Genomic DNA, 17,853 nt, shown 5'->3' with positions numbered 1-17,853 from the left:
GAAAGAAGCTGATAAATACAATGGAATACAGGCTACAAAACAGAAGAGATTCTTCGCAGAAATATTCCTGAACTAATGCAGTAAAGTGAACATTTCTTCTTTATGGAACTCTGCTTTCCCCCGAGACATTTTCCAAAGATGTCAACACGTATATAATTTGAACACAGTTACACAGAAACCCTCTACTGACAGGGAGGATTGCAAAAGCATTCCTAGAAGAGAAAAAACACGTGTTGCTCCATAATTGGGAAAACACTAAAAAGTCATGGCTTCTTTGCACAAACACAGATGATGTTGTACAAACTCAGTTGCCCTGTTGTGAAACTGCAAGTGATCATGTCAAAACCATGAATCAATCAGACCAGTAAGGCCTGCAACGCACTAGTAACTCAAGTGAGATAGATTTGCTTTATCAAAGTAAAATCGACAACTTTATTCAAAAGAACCCTCCTCTCTAGTCCCAGAGAAATCCTAAATCTACCAGCAATATCTAGGATTCAAGGCAGCAGCTGAAATTTGCAAAATTATCGTTCAGATTTGAAACATAAACAAAAGACTAATTTTTTTCACTCAGGCCTCAGACACCAGAATTACTTACTTGCATGGATCCGTTGCAAATTAATAGTTTTTTCCAGTTCTCTCCGCAATTTAACTTCTGCTCCATACTTTCCAACTGTTCCATCATCCACCAGAATGAAATGTGAATGGAGGTTATTTAGGACGTTTAGTTTACTTAATGGGTTTAACAAGGTTTGATATGGAGCAACCACCTAAGTATAAGCACACAACAATGTGTTTTACTTATAAAGATTCAAACTTGTTTCTGTGAAACTTAACTTTTCATCTAGACGCCAGAACTGGTGGGTCAACAAGAAGCACTGACACATCTAAGCGTGCCTTGGGTCAGGATACATCAAGAGCTGTAGCTCTGAACTTTGTGTAAGAAGTAGATGATTTTGTTGCAAAAGAATTCTGTTCTGAAGGATAACAGAGAAAAGATCCTTTGAAAAGGTGTCTTTGGGGAAAACTTGAGACTGCTCTGGCAAACAGTAGCATCGAAGACTCTGCATCAAAATTTTTCAACTTATCATCCTCTGTAAATGTGAATTCTCTGTAACACATTAGGATTTTTGTTATTTGATTCACTAATATCGGTCAGAGGGAGAAAAAGGATTAAGTACTTGAGAAGAAGCTCCTGCTCTAGTGCATTTGTATTTTGCAGCTTGTTTACACTAACAATCTTGCATAAGTCACAGATGTCAACGTACCTTCATATTAAAGCAAGTATTCCAATGATGCAAAGTAAGTGAAAGAACACACTCAAGCAGATTTGTCAAAAATAAAATAGTCAGGTAAATCATTATTTTTAATTAGGTAATTTATCCTTACATCTCTTCCAACAAGGTCATTTCTGTTTTCAATCACTCCCCATGGAGCAATCCCAATAGTGCAAATCTTCCGAGATGATCTGGAAGCATGTTCTCTTAGAGCATCGCCAACATGTTTTGCAACACCTGTTTGTGCACAAAAATATTTCAATGTATTGAATGTCACATCTTATTAAGAAATACAACTGTTTTATTAGTTAACTGGACCTTTAAAGAACTGGGAACTTATTTGACATAACATGAAAAGAAAAAGCACCCTACTACATCTACTAGAAGGAAACAAAGTACTATGTATCAGTAATTCAACAAAATAAATATTAGCCTAGTAAGAACTAAAGAGCTTCCACTACATCTCTGTACTTGTTTTAATCGCATTAAGTTTCTTCTCTTGCAGTTTCAAAAACAAGCAAAAAACTCCCCAACAACAAAAGGCAAAAGCAAACAAAACAAGCCCCAAAAAACCAATCCCCCCATCTTTGTGTTGTTTCTCTTTGCAAGATAAAGCAGCAGTCCACTTCCAGCCACACATGTTCAAAATGTATTATTTTAATTTCACTTTACCAAACTCACTCAAATTTACTTTGCTTTAAGAAAAAACTATGCATCCATTAAAATCCTTTGGCTCTTATAAACCATAATCCAGTTAACTGCACATTCATTGGTACTTTTTTACCTGTGTTCACTCCTCCAGTTATAATCCAGGCTCCTGTTGTTACTGCAGCTTTAATAAGACCTTTGCCAAGCAACTGTTTGATGCGTGGGTGAAGTTCAAATTTCTGCATGCCCCCATGTACAGATATAACAAGCTTCGGCAACTCCATCTGCCATTCTTTAAGCATAAGTTGCAGAATAGCTTCAGGCTTGGTGTCATATGACAATCGCACATACTGCAGGCACAAGAAGAGTGTTAAAAGGTTCTTAAAAGAAATCATCACAGAATCAACAAGTAGAAAGAACCAAGATGTACTTCTGGATATATAACCCTATTCCTGGCTATAGAAAAATGTAATTCACTTTCTCAAAACACAGCAGATGCAACAAACAAACAAGGTTGCTTTATGTCCTCCTGAATTAAGGACGAGACAGTTAACAATTTTGAAAGCAAGATTTGGAAAGGGAATGACTATACAAAGATTATGTTATTCCATTCTACTGGCATATTGACCTAGAAAAATGAGTCTTTACAATTCTATTGATGATTTCTGAATTAGATGAAATTCATAAATGTTTATAAAAGTTCTGCCATCTACTGGGGAGAGGCTTGCACGTCTTCTATGAAAAGTTTTACAGGAAGACAGTTGCTTGCTTTTCCTTCCTGATTCCTGGTAGGAAGGAAAGCTACATTCCTCAGTAGAAAACTAGCACCTTTTTAACTTGCTCCGTTTAACAACATAAGATTTAAGCAGATGGTTGATCAGTTAAAAATACAGCTGCATCTTTAATACGAGCTATTCAACAGAGGGGACATCATGCAAAAATTAGCCCTACTAAAGTCAAGTTCTAACCAAAAAAAAAAAAAAAAAAAAAAAAAAAATCGCTATTCCAATGAACTGGTTTTAGCAATCCCACTCGCACTCTGCAGAATTAAGCACAGAAACGAATATAGGCAGCTTGCTATTTCTGTACTCCTGGAAAGGGATTCGCAGCAATTTGAAGCTATACTAAGCACAGAAAGGAACACACACGCTGCTGTTACCAACATGAAAGAATTCTGTTAAGAACCCTTCTCTCCACAGAGGTGATCTGACCTAGAGCACCGGACCCTCCTGGGGGGCTCTGCTGGCTGCATAAAGAGCAGAGCAATTTGCAATTGGAAGGTAAGCCTGTACATGAATACAGCTAGTTCTGATAGATCTAAGCAACTTTTGTTAAGAAAAAGTTAAAAAAAAAGGAAATTAAAAAAATGCTAGAATAGTAGAGGGCACTGGTTTGTCACAATATAGGTGACACTGTTTTCAGCCTTCCATTTCAAAAGCTGAATGAAGCATTCACCATCTCTATCAACATGTTTAGAGTAAGAAAAAAAGAAAACGTCATACATGCCTTAGCCCTGTAAGAATGAGAGCCACCTTGAAAGTTGATGACGCCATAAGCATCAGTAGAGGTCTGTTCTGTATGTTTTTCCACTGACCATTCTTCTATTTCCTGATTACGGTTTTCACCCAGCTTCACATCGGAGTATTTCATCGCAAGACTTGCAGTGAAACACGCATGTTGTCTGACCAAGCGGCCGCAGCAGCACCTGCACCCAACCATATCAGTTAGAATGCTTGAGTAAATACTGTTATTGGAAGACAAGAGAACTTTGTTTCTCTGTAACAGAGACGTGTCAGATTTAGAAAGCAAAGATTCTACTTATTATATATAAATATTTATAGCAAGAATTACAATACATAATTATTATGCAAAATATTGAAGCTCACTGAGATAATAAGTTGGAGACCAGAAGAAACTGAGTAGTCAGGACATGGAAAATTAGTTCTTTGACGCCAAACAATTTATATAACATTTATAAATCTATGCATTGCAGACAGTTCTTTATTCATTAGCTATATTTATTCTATATCCAACCTTTCACCGAATTGTCATTTGCAATATTGATCACAACTTTAAAAAACCTTATTATGAAAGCGTTTGTTTAATGGGAAAAAATATTCACAAATATTGTAATTACAAAGAACTCTTACCTGACAAGTTGCTGACAAATCTGACATCCTGGAAGGCATCTATAAGAAATATTTAAATAGATGAGTAAACTTCGGCTTCAGTTTTAAAGTGAAGGGGACACACCCCACCCACACCACTTCGTGTGCTTACAGAGAGATCACTGAACAAAAGAGATCTCCAGTAAATAGAAAAAACGCTGCCCAACTTTACCCATTTTTAACACAGTAACTTGCCTGTCTTTATTTTACATGACTCTAGCATACTTGGCAGGTAAAAACACATACACATGCAAAAGCTTCAGTCCTGAGACTGCAGACAGGTTTTCAGGCTTTGAACCATCAATACCTGAAGCCCAGGAATGTTTCAGAATTATCTGCTGTACCCAGGCGGAAACATTTTGCTAGAGGCCGAGAAGTCACTTACGGACAAGCATTTCCTTGGACTCATTCGAACTATACATTGTTGCATCTGTGCTATGAATGTATCCTTCTAATATCCACCCAAATTGGACCGCCTGCGTGGGAAGGTGATTGGATAATTTCTGGGTTGCATGTACAGAAAAATATATATTTGAACAAACCTTATAGAGTAATGTCTTTACATAAAGTTTATTATATAAAAAGAATTCCTCACTTCTACCCTCTTCCATCTTAAACATTTTCTGTGTTTTCCTGCTAATAGCTTTCTTAACATTTAAAATTAGCATAGCAGATACATTTACACCAGTTTTCCATAATTTTCATAAGTAGCTGTTAACCAATTATGGTTAAGAGCTTGTATGCAAAAGCATACAGATACAGATGGTATGCAGTAGTCTTCAACTGGTTTCAGACTTTGATCAGAAAAAAAATTAAAATTTTGTCCTCTGCTATTAATCATCTACATCTTTAATACTAAACTATAGCTTTAGATCTTCTCTAACACTTACTGAAGTGTAATTATCTACACTAAAGGTACGGACCAACAAAATATGTCCACATTTGATTCATTTACACACAATTCACTAACAACAGTAAGCAATTCTCACAAACCGAAGGACAAAATCTGATGGGAAAGTTGTGAACTCCATTGTGCGCTACAAATGGGTTAAACTAAAAGGGCAAGTGTTGAAGATCATTTTGTTCCTTGTTGAAATGCTCTGGAAATTTTAACAGCTTCCTAATTACTTTGTTTACATTTGCAAATTTTCCATGTGCTACAATCATGGCCATAAATTCTAAAAGCTTCTCATGTCACATGGTTTCAAGGAATGTGGTGAATTATTTACAATAACTTAAAAATTCTATGGCATTTACTTTGTTCTTTTTCTGCTTAAACCCAAAGTTCTTAAAAGAAAAATAAGACTCTCCCCCAATAGAACAAAACAGATTTATAACATTTTTCCATGGAAAAGACTGAAATAGAAGTTTTCTAAGTTCAGAACAAAAGGTTTCTCAGCTGCTCTCAAGTATTGGATGCTAAAAAAAAAAAAAAAAAAAAGCTGATCTGAAATCCATAATGACAACATTTTGGGGAGACAAAACTGCCTTAAAACACCAATTCTGAATCTATTTCCAATTTGACTGTATTTAATCTGAGACACAGATGTCACGCCTATGCACATCAAGTTCAGTCATTGTAGGAACTCTTAAATTATACCTATAACATTTAGTGAAGGTAAACTCTACAAATGAGATATGTTAGAGATATCACTAGCTTACTTGATTTCACATCTCTAATTCAGTATAAGGTAAAAGCAGCGCATGAGATAAGCAAAATATTCTTCATTAGTCTCAGTTTCCCCTCTAGAAATATATTTCTCTCATTTTTTCCTTACAGAACTTAGGATGAAAAATTACTAGATACCACATGAAATCTGTTCTTATTTTATCTAGCTTCCTTGGAAGCAACATTTCTTCAGCCTTTGTAATTTTTTCTCCCAACACAATTCTTCTTTTTCCTTATTCCTCTATGAATTTTTCATCCCTTCTTCCTGCACTGTCAGCTCTATTTTTACGTGTGACCCTATACTCAGTGCTGTTCTTTAAATTCCAATAGAGTATATCTCTATGAGACTTTCTGACTTCAGAACTATATCACCAAAAAAAATTTCAAAATTAAAAACTTACACTGTAGACAGACCATAGACATCTCTAGGAGGAATAGTAAGAAGCAGCAAAGAGAATAGGGGAACATTTATTAGCGATTTGTGCAATGCCAAAGTACTTTCAGAAAAAGGAAAAAGAAAAAAATCCAAGCTAGACACAAAGGGTGACAATGCACAGTCACAAAAAACTTAAATAATGACAGTATTTTACACAGATAGTATAGTTCGTCCAAAAATATATTACATACTCTCTTTATGATACCGACTTTTAATTATAAAGAACAGCAATGAGTTCTTGCATCATTTCTTATTTACCTGTGTGGGTCTTTTGAACTTGGTATAATATACACACACTCCCTCTTGGTGAAAGTATTTTCTATCCAGGATTTCTGGGACTGAAAAATAAAAAGTGTAACAGTATTATAAAATACAAATCATACAACTTGGCAATGAAAAGTGATTTTTAAGGAAGCAAGAATTAGAACACAAAGGGTTTTTTTATTTAAAGATGAAAGCAAGTACTTTTTAACATAAAGAAGTTAAATTATCTTTTAATGTTTTGCTGTCTCCCAAAAACTAACGAAACCATATGACTCTATAGAAGCATCTCACACTGCCTAGAAGTTGAGATACCAGAATCGTTATGTAACTTATTTTATACACAAATCGCTTAAGATCCAAAGTAAATTTTTTTCAAAGCTAACACTCTAATAGCAAAACTTTACAATATGCAAGTAAAGATGTACCAAAAAACCTCAAACATTTTTGAAATATATTTACCTACCTTGCTAAGGAAAAAAAAAAGCTAAAATTTTTTTAAGATAACTGCACTACTCTGAGATAACAGTAAATTCATCTATTTACCTCTTCGATAAAGTAAAATTTTCATCTTGAAATTGCGAGTAAGCTTCTAACACCACTGGCAATCTTTTCTAGTAGCAACAAATAGCAACAAACTCCATTAGCATCTCTAGCTGTGTTTCAAGCTTAAACTGGAAACGTGTTCCAAAACAGAAAATTAAGCATGTTTACGTCTTCAAATGTTTACCTACTCTAATAGCTGGACATAATTTCATTTCAGTTCCTTAAGCAACCCTGTAACATTATCTTATGTGATAATCTCAGGATTACATGCTAAACAATATGCATAACGTCCAAGGTGTACATCATGTTTCAGCAATACATTGGGAAAGGAACTCAGACATGATTTTTAGTAATTAAAAACAAGAAAAAAAAATATTGGAATGCCAATTTGTACCTTATGCAATATTGCTTTAAATCCTTATAGAGATTATATTCAAATTTCTTCATTGCTGACAGCATGTCCTGTTCTACATTTACATTTTACCTTTAGAAAAAATTGAGAAATTTCGTACTTACTCTGTTTTACAACTTGGGGGGAAAAAGACTGATGTATATTATTCACAGCTATCTAAATAGAGGTCTGCAGACACTATGAACTAATTAATTTTTTTTTCCTCAGATCTGTTATAACAGAAGATTCAGTAAAGATGTTTGGGTTTTCACTCACTGTAATTTCAAGATAAGTTTAAGATAATACAGAGAAATTACTACAAGTAAGAATGTACCAGCCAGTTCCAATATAGGTCCGCTGGAAAACTGCTCCTCAGCTGCCCACCCTCTTTCAAAACATTTCCCAGCCTCAGCAGATCTTTCCCACATTATTCATCACGATCTGCTTCCAATACTTTGTTTTAGCGAACTTTGACTATGAATCTGTCAAGACAGCAACGAGCGGCAGCTCCAGTTTGTGTCTTTGCGTTCACAGGGCCAGCGCTCTCTTCCAGAGAAGATGGAACGTTTGCGGGTACAGGCACTGACTGCCCAAGAGAGAAGGAAGGGTAGCGGAAAGGCAGATGCACAATCCACCTTTATCAAAAGATTAGCAGCTTTATGAAACGAAATTTGATATATGTGCATATGTACATTTAGATATGCATACTCTTATTATCTGTAAAAATATACATATATTAATAGTAGGTAGCCCAAAATTTTAGCTTCCTCCTCTCATGGTATTGTTAACACTATTAAGCCTTAGCCTTTGTGATATAAATCCAGTTCTGGAAGCTGCTTTCTGCTCAGCAGTGTCCCCACTGTTCCATGGGTATGTATTTTTGTACTCCATTTCTTAAAACTGAGGGCTTGTATAGATCATTACTTTAACATTGCAGCAGTTTAAGTTTACATGTCAACTCTGCAGATCCTCCAAAATATGAAAAGAAGAGTAATTTAATACTTCAGTGTTCTAGTCAGCTGGCTAAAACCACCCCCTGAGGCAAGCTATCGCAGGCACAAGGCGCCACATACTGAAATCTGAATCACATCAATTGCTCCATGCACTATGGTTTTATTATTAAGTGGTGATCAAAGCTGGGGACAAGTTCCAGAAGGACAGGGAACTGCTGGAGAGAGTCCAGCGCAGGGCAACGAAGATGATGGAGTGGAGCATCTCCCGTGTGAGGAAAGGCTGAGGGAGCTGGGGCTCTTGAGCTTGGAGAAGAGGAGACTGAGGGGTGACCTCATCAATGTTTATAAATATATAAAGGGTGGGTGTCACGGGGATGGAGCCAGGCTCTTCTCGGTGACAACCAATGATAGGACAAGGGGAAATGGGTACAAACTGGAACACAAGAGGTTCCACTTAAATTTGAGAAGAAACTTCTTCTCAGTGAGGGTGACAGAGCCTGGAACAGGCTGCCCAGGGGGGTTGTGGAGTCTCCTTCTCTGCAGACATTCAAACCCGCCTGGACTCCTTCCTGTGTAACCTCATCTGGGTGTTCCTGCTCTGGCGGGGGGATTGGACTGGATGAGCTTTCAAGGTCCCTTCCAATCCCTGACATTCTGTGATTCTGTGTGACAAGGGGCGCCATTTTCATAATAAACAGTTCCGAAAAGTTAATATAAAATATTGTAATTCTTATCTTAAGGAATGTACAGCCTTAACCACTCATCAAGGATTTCTCTCTGTTTTTCAGTAATGAGAGCATTTGCAGCAGAGCTTGGGTACATCTTGGCTATTTACGTGGAGAAGGTTCTACAATGTTATTAAAACATACTTGGAACTTTTCATTTTGTAAAATTAGACTTTACAGAAGCACTGTTGTACACTGATCAACCTTTATTACAAGAGATTTCATATAGAACTTGCTAATTACAGAGTCTGTTTTCAGTTGAGGAGAGGGGAAAGGGGGGGGAAGTAAACCAAAAAGAGAACAGATCAAGTGAGCATCACTTCCCATAAATGGGTAAAGATCAAATTAAAAATGTAGGAAAAACACACAGTATAGCTGTCCCCGAGTAAGAACTATTATTACATAATGTTCCTGCGGTGACCAGAAAAAGGAAGAGGACGTCAGGACACCGTTAAGATAAATTAGTTGCCGCAATTACCCCCAAGAAATACTTCCTTATCAGCTAAAGATTAAGTTAAAACAGGAGATCAAGTCAGTAGTCAAAAATCGATATGCAAGTTATCAGATTGTTTAAAAAAAAAAGCCTACTCTTATTAAAGGTGTTCAATCATCTCTGGCGCTACTTCTGCTCAGAGTGATCTGTTTTGCGGGTGTACTTTGGAAGGGGGACCTTACATGATAGTTAGAAGCAACACGGGTCAGGAGATCTCAATACAGAGAGCTCTGTGGTGCTGCTATTCAAGAAAAAAGACAGAAAAAGGGGGAGGAAAAGGTACTATGAACCCTCCTCAAAACATATGGTCAGATTTCTGTAAAAAGCACAAGCAATATCAAAATATAATGAGCTCCTTTTTAACTATTTACTTTCTTTTCAGACTTGCATACTGAAGAAAAAAAATTAGTTTTCCAGATTCTCTCTAGCGCATTTCAACTCTCTCAAGCTAAGTCAAATTTAAGACTTACAAGAAAAATGTTAATACAATTAATATTACTCCAGAACTACTTTCATTGTCTTTTTCCTGCAGGTGAGATCTATGAAAATTTCACCACATTAAGACTTCTTAGCAGTCAATGTTGGCAGGATCTCGTCAACACACCAAAAAACGCTCAACTTTTACTTTTTCAAAGCTGTGGTATAGTTAAGTGCTAGTCCCAAAGTGGCCAACAAGGCTTTTGCTCAGTGTCCCAGCTGTAGAGGGTTGGGCAAGATCCCTCACTCTGATCGCACCGATATCTGAGCAGACAAAGTTCGCTGTGTCTTTCAGTACTTCTGAAACAACTTCAATAAACAAAAAGCATATAGATTTGATTGGAAGAGATACATTCATCCTGGGATCATCATTAAATAAAATATTTTAAACTATTTCCAAGAAATAAGTCCTTTCATAACAGTTTCACTAGTACTGAAATGATTATAATTGGTATTTGAAACAAAATTTACGCAAGTATTTCCTGAACGTCAAACTTAAGAGAATATGCCCAACTACAGTACTTCCAACTTCTGGAAGTATCTAAATGCCAAAATAATCCCACAACAGGTGGAAGTTTTACCATAGCCATTTCAGTATTAGCTATTTTTGATTCAGCAATAGCATCAGCACTACAAAGCATCAATAATAAAAATTATTTAAGTGTACCTGCTTAAGATGCAAGGAATTAGTTATGTTATCTTTACTGAAATTAATGATAGATATTTTTAGCAAGTCTCCTTGTAGAATGAAACTTTTAACACAAAGTTAACTATAATTTAAGGTTTTGTATGTAGCAGGTTAAAAAATGAAAATAAGCAAAATACAGTATAAGATCAGGTCTCAGGAAAAAACCCCAACCATCTACCACTCTCCCCGCTTCAATATAAAGAGCCTCTTATTCAACATATTAAAATAATAAGAGGACTAAGTTCTAGCAGAGCAGTAATTGATGGACAACAGTACAACATAGCCTTATGAACTACTGTGAAATTCTCCAACTTTATCCAAATTTGGTCTGAATTATTTTCTATACAGAAAGTAAGCTTTCCCATTTGGCAAAACCTCAAAATAACTTGCATGACTTTCAATTAACACAAATGCAGCAGGTACAAATACACTGTATAGCTGGCAGCCATGAACTTGTTCGTGTACAAAAGGATCCCAGCTTATTCCTTCTACTCATTTGTAATACTGTATACTGTTGGAGGCTCATAAATTATAGAATATTTGCTACAAAACTAGATTTTCACTTATCCTAAATCTATCACTCTCAAACCTGCAGCACTTCATACTAACCTAGCAGTTCTGCTGAAAATTTTCCTAGAAAGATGACTGGCTGAATTGGGAAACTGAACTGGATTAAAAAAATCATATTCCAAACTGTGACTTTTGTGGAAGGCTGGTAAGAGAGATTTCAATTACTGATTGCATAGACCTCAGTTTCAAATTTAGAAGTCATATCACTTGCTACAGCATCTCATATTTCAGCTTTCAAATCTTTACTTACACTATATGGCAGTTCAATATATGCAACAGTTTTTAAAGGAAAAGATCTTCCAATTTTATTTGTCCTTTATTTAAAAATAAATAGACTATAATATTTCCCTACCACCTCTGATTTTCCAGAGAGGCAAGGTTTCCATTTGGCAAAAGAAAATACACAGAAAGTTTCAGGAAGCCTGAAAACAAGAAGGTTCAGTGGAAACTGCAGCAGGAATCCTCACGTTAGCCCTGCGGTGGAGCAGCCCTATACATCTAGGTCACAACCAACAAGATAAATTTCAAAACATTTCTAAGAGACATTCTGTACTAAGAACATCCTTTAGCTTGTCTATTCAAGGAAATGTCTGCTGACATGTCTCTGCTTCTTATATAACCATACATACTGCACACACTCTTTTGCTGATTTACAAAAGGATCTTTTATCTAGAAGCCGAGTCCAGCAGCCAAACACGTGCTGCACCACGGGACTGAGCTGTGACCCCTGCCCAGCTAAACCCGAACCAGCCCCAGGCTCCAGCACCTATAGCCGAAAGGCAGAAATTCCAAACGAACCTTCATCGTATTGCTTTTATACTCGATATGTTGAATAAAACCAAATCAAGCCAAACAACCAGGATGAATATGCTATCCAATTAAGTTAATGCATATCAAATAGTTTAGAATTCACAAAACTTGTTGTGGGAAGAGGTGCCATAAATAAAAAGCATGCTAGCTCTCACTGCAGTAAGAATCGTGCTCCAGGCAAAGCACCTGGACTTGTTCTTAGAGCAAATTAACTGAATGATACTGAAAATGTGCATCCCAGGATGAGCCAAGTAATTAAGCCATTGTGTATGGAGTGGAGAGCTATCAGAAACAGTTACACCTACATTTCTCAAAGAAAATACCTAAAATTTTGTATTAAGAATGCTAGCAGAGCACAACTCTGTTCCTCAACGCACCACTTGTCATTTGAGGAATGTCTTCAGAACTTCAGCTAACATTAAGTAAATAAGCAGATGAGAGGAGAAAATAAAAAGGTAGGCAGTTTGATGCTATATATTTGCTAACGTTTGTTTCAAACTCTTGGCTCCAGCAAACCCCAAACATTTAATTTACTTGCTTTCCTTGCAATTTAAAATTACATACCTCTATAATTGCTGTTTGGGGTGTTTTGTTTTGGTTTGGTTTTTTTTAAAAGAAGTACGGGAGAGAAAACAAAGCATTTAGCCAGCTAGTATTACAGACTATATTTAAAAGACTCTCTGCTGAAGAATAACAGCACTGCCTGTCCAGAGAATATGCAACACATACAAAAAGCTGACCGAGTTTGTTTCTGAATCAATACCTAGGCTACCAGTCAACCTTGACAATTTTTTAGGTAACTTCTACAGAAAGTATAAACGTGCACAATACTAGAAAGACAAAAAGGCCCAAATACTATCACAATGACAAATGATATTTATACAGAGTGCTTTAATGTCTCCCTGTGAAGTATGTCACTCTAAATTAGAAAGATTGTTCATTAATCTCAAATTGTTGTTCCATCTACTACAAATGAAATTTTTTGCAAGGACATTTTACCTGCAGTCCACATCAAGATCACTTTATTATTACTATTCTGAAACAACTACCAGCCTCATCTACAAGAAAAAGTTGTTTCATATATTTTATCCCAAACTCACTGGAGCACCTGTTGTCACAGAACCCAACTGGCTCAGACTGACCCATCACGCACCAAAGGTGTCTCTGCTATGTTGAAGATCCTGTCCTGAGCAGAACGGGTCACCTGGCTTCGCTTGGCTCACATGAAACCAAACAGCTCTAGTTTTCTGGGTTGAAAGACTTCAAGTGAAAGTATTCCTACAGTCCTGAAAATACATTGCTCAACAGAAAAAAAAAAAAAAAGTTTTATTTTAAGTAAAAACTGTTGAGGAAACAGGGAAGGAAAAAGGGCAGTCAGATAAAGTCTTCTGTGAATTCTCCTGCACATTGTATTCAGAAGCAGATACCAAATGAGGCGGCGAGCAAAGATCGGAATCTTCATATCAATGGCTCCCTTAGTCCAAAAACAAACCTTCAACAATCCTACTCTTTACGAAACAGGTCAGGAGATTTGCTCTGAACAGTTTTAACAGCAATCCAGGTCTCTAACACAGTAGCTATTGTTTCATCAAGTTCTTCTCTGACGTAACAGTCACCACCAAACTCAGCAAATCCACACGCAGTTTTGGATGCAAAGAATACTTGGGATTTGTCAAAAGGGATTTTTACAACAGCTCTCTCAAACATGACAAAGATTATTCCAATGTGCTATTTGGAGAATGTGCTGCTTCTGTGGGAATTTTTTTTGTTGCTTCATTGAATTCAGAAGACTATTAATTCATATATGGAATTTAACATTCTGAACTCATTATTTTTAATCTTGATGCACCAGAATAAAATCCACAGGCCTAATATTTTGGGGACATTTTTATTACATTCAGACTCAATCCACTTTACCCACATTATTGGGAAAGTTATCTTCTAACTGCAATACAGGTCTTTCAGTGGGAAATTCAGAGCAAATGCAGCATATTTTTCAATAATTTTCTCAAAATTGCCAGTTTAACACCCACGAGAAGGTACATGCTGTTCTGCAGTTAGGCCAGTCATAAAGTTATTCCTCCTTCTTAGAAAGTACTAAATCTTAAAATGCACATACCATCCATACAAGGCATTTAGAATATGTGTGTGTATATATATGCGCCTAGAAAATATTTCACAACTGATGCTACAGTATGAGAGATCTCAGCTCACACTGGAGTAAACCATTAGTCGATTTCAGAAGACATGCGCACACTGGTGTCATTCCAAGATGGCTTTCTCTCAGCTGAGACAACAAAAACTTTCAGAGTTAAATGTCCAATTAACAGATACAGTAATTACACAGACTTGCCAAAACCAGAGACCCTATCAGACTGTGTCAGCACAGCAGATGGCACGCTGCTCCTGAACATGCCTTCAGAAAAGCAGAGCATCCTATTCTAGGGCAGGGAGGGAATGTATTTTGCTTTTTATTTCCCAACTTTCATGAAGAGAATTTGGAATTTTGGTAGGAAAAAGAAAATACAGAAGGTGGTAAACTAATTTCCCTGCTGTAAACTCGAGTAAGTTACTTTCAGCATAGTTTGCATTTGCAATTCTCTCAACTCACGAAACACCAAGCTAAAAAATTTTTGCCCTTCTAAAAATATCTATAAATTACTTTCTATGAGCTCCCAGACCAATCAAATTTCTATGCGTTTCATAAAGTATTTCAAAACATATGCCAAAGCTATGATCTAGAAGCAACAAACCAGGAATTAGCCCACTGAGTTTTCAAAGGAGATGAAAGTAATTCTTTACCCCCTAATATTACAACTATGGATGAAAGAATAAAAAGGAAGCATGTGGTAATAACTGCAAGGAAAATATAGCTACAGCTCTTCAGACAGCATTTTTAACTCTAACTCCCACTTTACTTTGTTCAAATGAGATTCCAAAAAACTACATAGCAAAAGTACATAGGAATGTTTTCAAACCTGTCATACGGTGCCTGCTTCTTTCTGACAGGGTCCCTTGTTCAAAACCCATTTTTAATTATGTAGAGTCACCAATACAAACCTATCTCAAATCTCTTACATTCTTAAACACAGCCTACTTTTCCTTCCTTATCTACAGCGATACAATGGTACAGCCTGCATCCTCTTCACCTCTCAACACCACGGATTTAGCTGCAGCCCGCAGCCGTTCCAGTCTCACCGTTGATGCAGACTGCCAGCCAACGCACCCTTAAATTTAAGAGCAGCAGGAAGGTAGAGTCAGCATCCCTACTCACCAACATGCAACAGAAACAATGCTGAGCCTTTTTAAGTGGGTGAAATGATTTCTCTGGGTACCGAGGATGGGCACTCTCCCTGGCCCTTTCCGCAGAGACCGACAGGACCCGCTGTGCACGGCTGCTAAAACCTCTGCACTCCCTGGCTCACCAGATTTACTCCACGTGAAAGAATCACTTTGGTTCATAGCCCACGTTTTGGCAAGCGCCGTGCTTACCTCGCACGTGCCAGGCTTATCTTGCACGTGCCACAAAGGCTGTATGAACAGACAACCCTATAAACTCCAGATTTATTTTTGGAAGGAATGAGGCTTGAGGCACGCTATCAGAGGTAAAACAATTCGCTCAGCCCGGATTTGTTGGCTGTACTCCCCAAGAACTTGTACTCCCTTCTCCATCGCATAGAGAATACAAACCAGAGATGTGAGAAATGAGCTAGTGGAGGCCACCTCTGGAAATACAGCAGTAGGAAAGGGCTCCTGCCACCAGCCAAATAATTAATCCTACCTTCAATTTGTTTCCGATTTATTCCTAGATGAAAAAAGCTCAGCTCTGGCAGCTGCTATTCGTCGACAGCATACAGGCTGCATGTTCACCTAGTACAACAGACATATTTCAGCTTTACTTGAGCTGCAGATTTAAAGAATATCCTCCCTTTCTGGTTCATGAAGTGCATGAACATCTGATTAATGCATTATGTGCGAGAGCACATTACAACTACAAAAGCAAGCTGAAAGGGTGGATGTTGTTGGTCTTGCTCTACCACTTTCTCAGCCTGTTCCATTCACAGATCTGACTTATTTTTAATGTCGTACAAAGAAAGGTACTTCTCTCTCATCGCAGTGAAGATTTTGGTGGCTGCTGACCTAAGCAGGCTATTATTAAATCGCTAGAGCAATGGAAACCTGTTATCACTAAGACATAGCTAGCCTCAGATGACCCTTTGAATATCTAAAACCAAACAACCAACCAGGAAGCCTTATGCTTGAATTCAAACTATTACAGATCAATAATATTTTCTGATTAGCATGGCTGAGAGGGAAGAGCAAGAGAACATACTAGTGGGCATGTCAAATAAGTGACTACATGAGACCACTGCTAAGGATGATGAAATGTCACGTAGCCTATCTTTGGACACAGCATCTGGGAAAACCAATTTATTTTTGTAATCAAAACTACTAACATTAGGAAAGATGCCCACCAGCAGACACATTATCAAAGAACCACCCAAAACAGATTTGGAATTTTATTCACTTTAACAGTGAGCACCGTTTTTAAAAAAAAAAAAAAAAAAGCAAACACTTTGTATAAGTTACCCAAGTACCCAAGTCACCCCAGAGCAGAAAATTAGCCTGGTTCCAGGCTTGTATTTAAATATCAGCACTGGACCCAATGTGTGAGGTAGACACAAGTTAGTCAGACACCCTGACCTGCCTTCACTTCCTCGGTAAGGGGAATACGTGCATTAGTCATGGACTGGACCGTGGAGGCGTGATGGGGTATGTTGTCTCAGCTCCTGTTCTCTGCATTCTCCTGCCTGCACACACGTACACACCAATGTGTCAGTGTTTGCTCGCTATGGTAAGGGAAGCGAACGTTTTGGTCAACTCTCTAGTGACCAGAGGTCTTGGGAGATTAGAATATGATGGAGAAAGTAGGATGGGCCAGGAGAAAAGCAAGCCAAATCAAGAATTTGCTATAGTATAGTTCACCTACTGTAGAATTACAAATACTGAAGTATTTTTAAAATCAGCTCACTAGCAAAGAGCTGCTGGATTCAGTTACATTTTTGTTGTCTGTCAAGACAGAAGAGGCTCGGTCCGCAGTTGCTCAGGAGCCCGCGCTGCCTGCAGCCCTCATCGCGGGCACAAGTACCCTGCCGGCATTCTAGAGACATCCATCTACCTAAACGCTTATCAGAAGATAAAGTTCGCACTAAAACTATTTAAGTAGTTTCTGTTTACTCTAGAAAAGCACAAAGAAGGAACTCAACTGGGTTTATTTAGGCAAATGTGAAAGCAGCTAATTACTGTCTGAAATAATACCTAATGCCTATTTAGCACTTTTAAAAATTAACACCCTCTGCTTTTGAGGGGAACAGTTGTTTGAGCTACTGTGTCTTATTTTGCTGATTTCTCATGAGGCTTGTCTTACATAAAAATTGAGCTCTCCATCGCAAACTGGTACTGATTGCTGAAATATTCTTTTACATTGTTTTTCCCACTCTTACATCCCTCTTCACAAGTGTTTCTTTTAAGTATTACAGCCAGAGCTCCAAAACCTACAGAACACACCACATCATGAGAGAGCTTAGTTACTCATTTTATCTCCAAATCAATACTCAAGGTGCTAAAATGTACCATTTTACTGCACCTTTTACCAAAAACACTACAAAGCTTCCCATCACATCATCTTTCACATGCACACAGCATTGCTAATTAAGATACAAGCGCAGACATCCTAATGC

At 37.4% G+C, this 17,853-nt stretch overlaps 1 protein-coding gene across 1 annotated transcript in view; it reads right to left on the bottom strand.

The window, feature by feature from the left end:
- Nucleotides 1-17,853, bottom strand: part of TRPM7 (transient receptor potential cation channel subfamily M member 7) — a 55,604-nt gene that overhangs the window by 27,559 nt on the left and 10,192 nt on the right. Inside the window, exons 2-7 of the mRNA XM_065641347.1 lie at nt 6,457-6,536; nt 4,076-4,114; nt 3,432-3,630; nt 2,062-2,275; nt 1,390-1,514; nt 599-770 (exon numbers count right to left, since the gene is read on the bottom strand). Coding sequence (XP_065497419.1) covers nt 599-770; nt 1,390-1,514; nt 2,062-2,275; nt 3,432-3,630; nt 4,076-4,114; nt 6,457-6,536 — 829 coding nt within the window. The remainder of the gene's footprint in view (nt 1-598; nt 771-1,389; nt 1,515-2,061; nt 2,276-3,431; nt 3,631-4,075; nt 4,115-6,456; nt 6,537-17,853) is intronic.

This window comes from Caloenas nicobarica, chromosome 10 (genome assembly GCF_036013445.1).
Source record: "Caloenas nicobarica isolate bCalNic1 chromosome 10, bCalNic1.hap1, whole genome shotgun sequence".
Lineage (NCBI taxonomy): Eukaryota > Metazoa > Chordata > Aves > Columbiformes > Columbidae > Caloenas > Caloenas nicobarica.
Note: the sequence above shows the minus strand (reverse complement) of the source record. Positions and strands in the feature narration are given on the sequence as shown.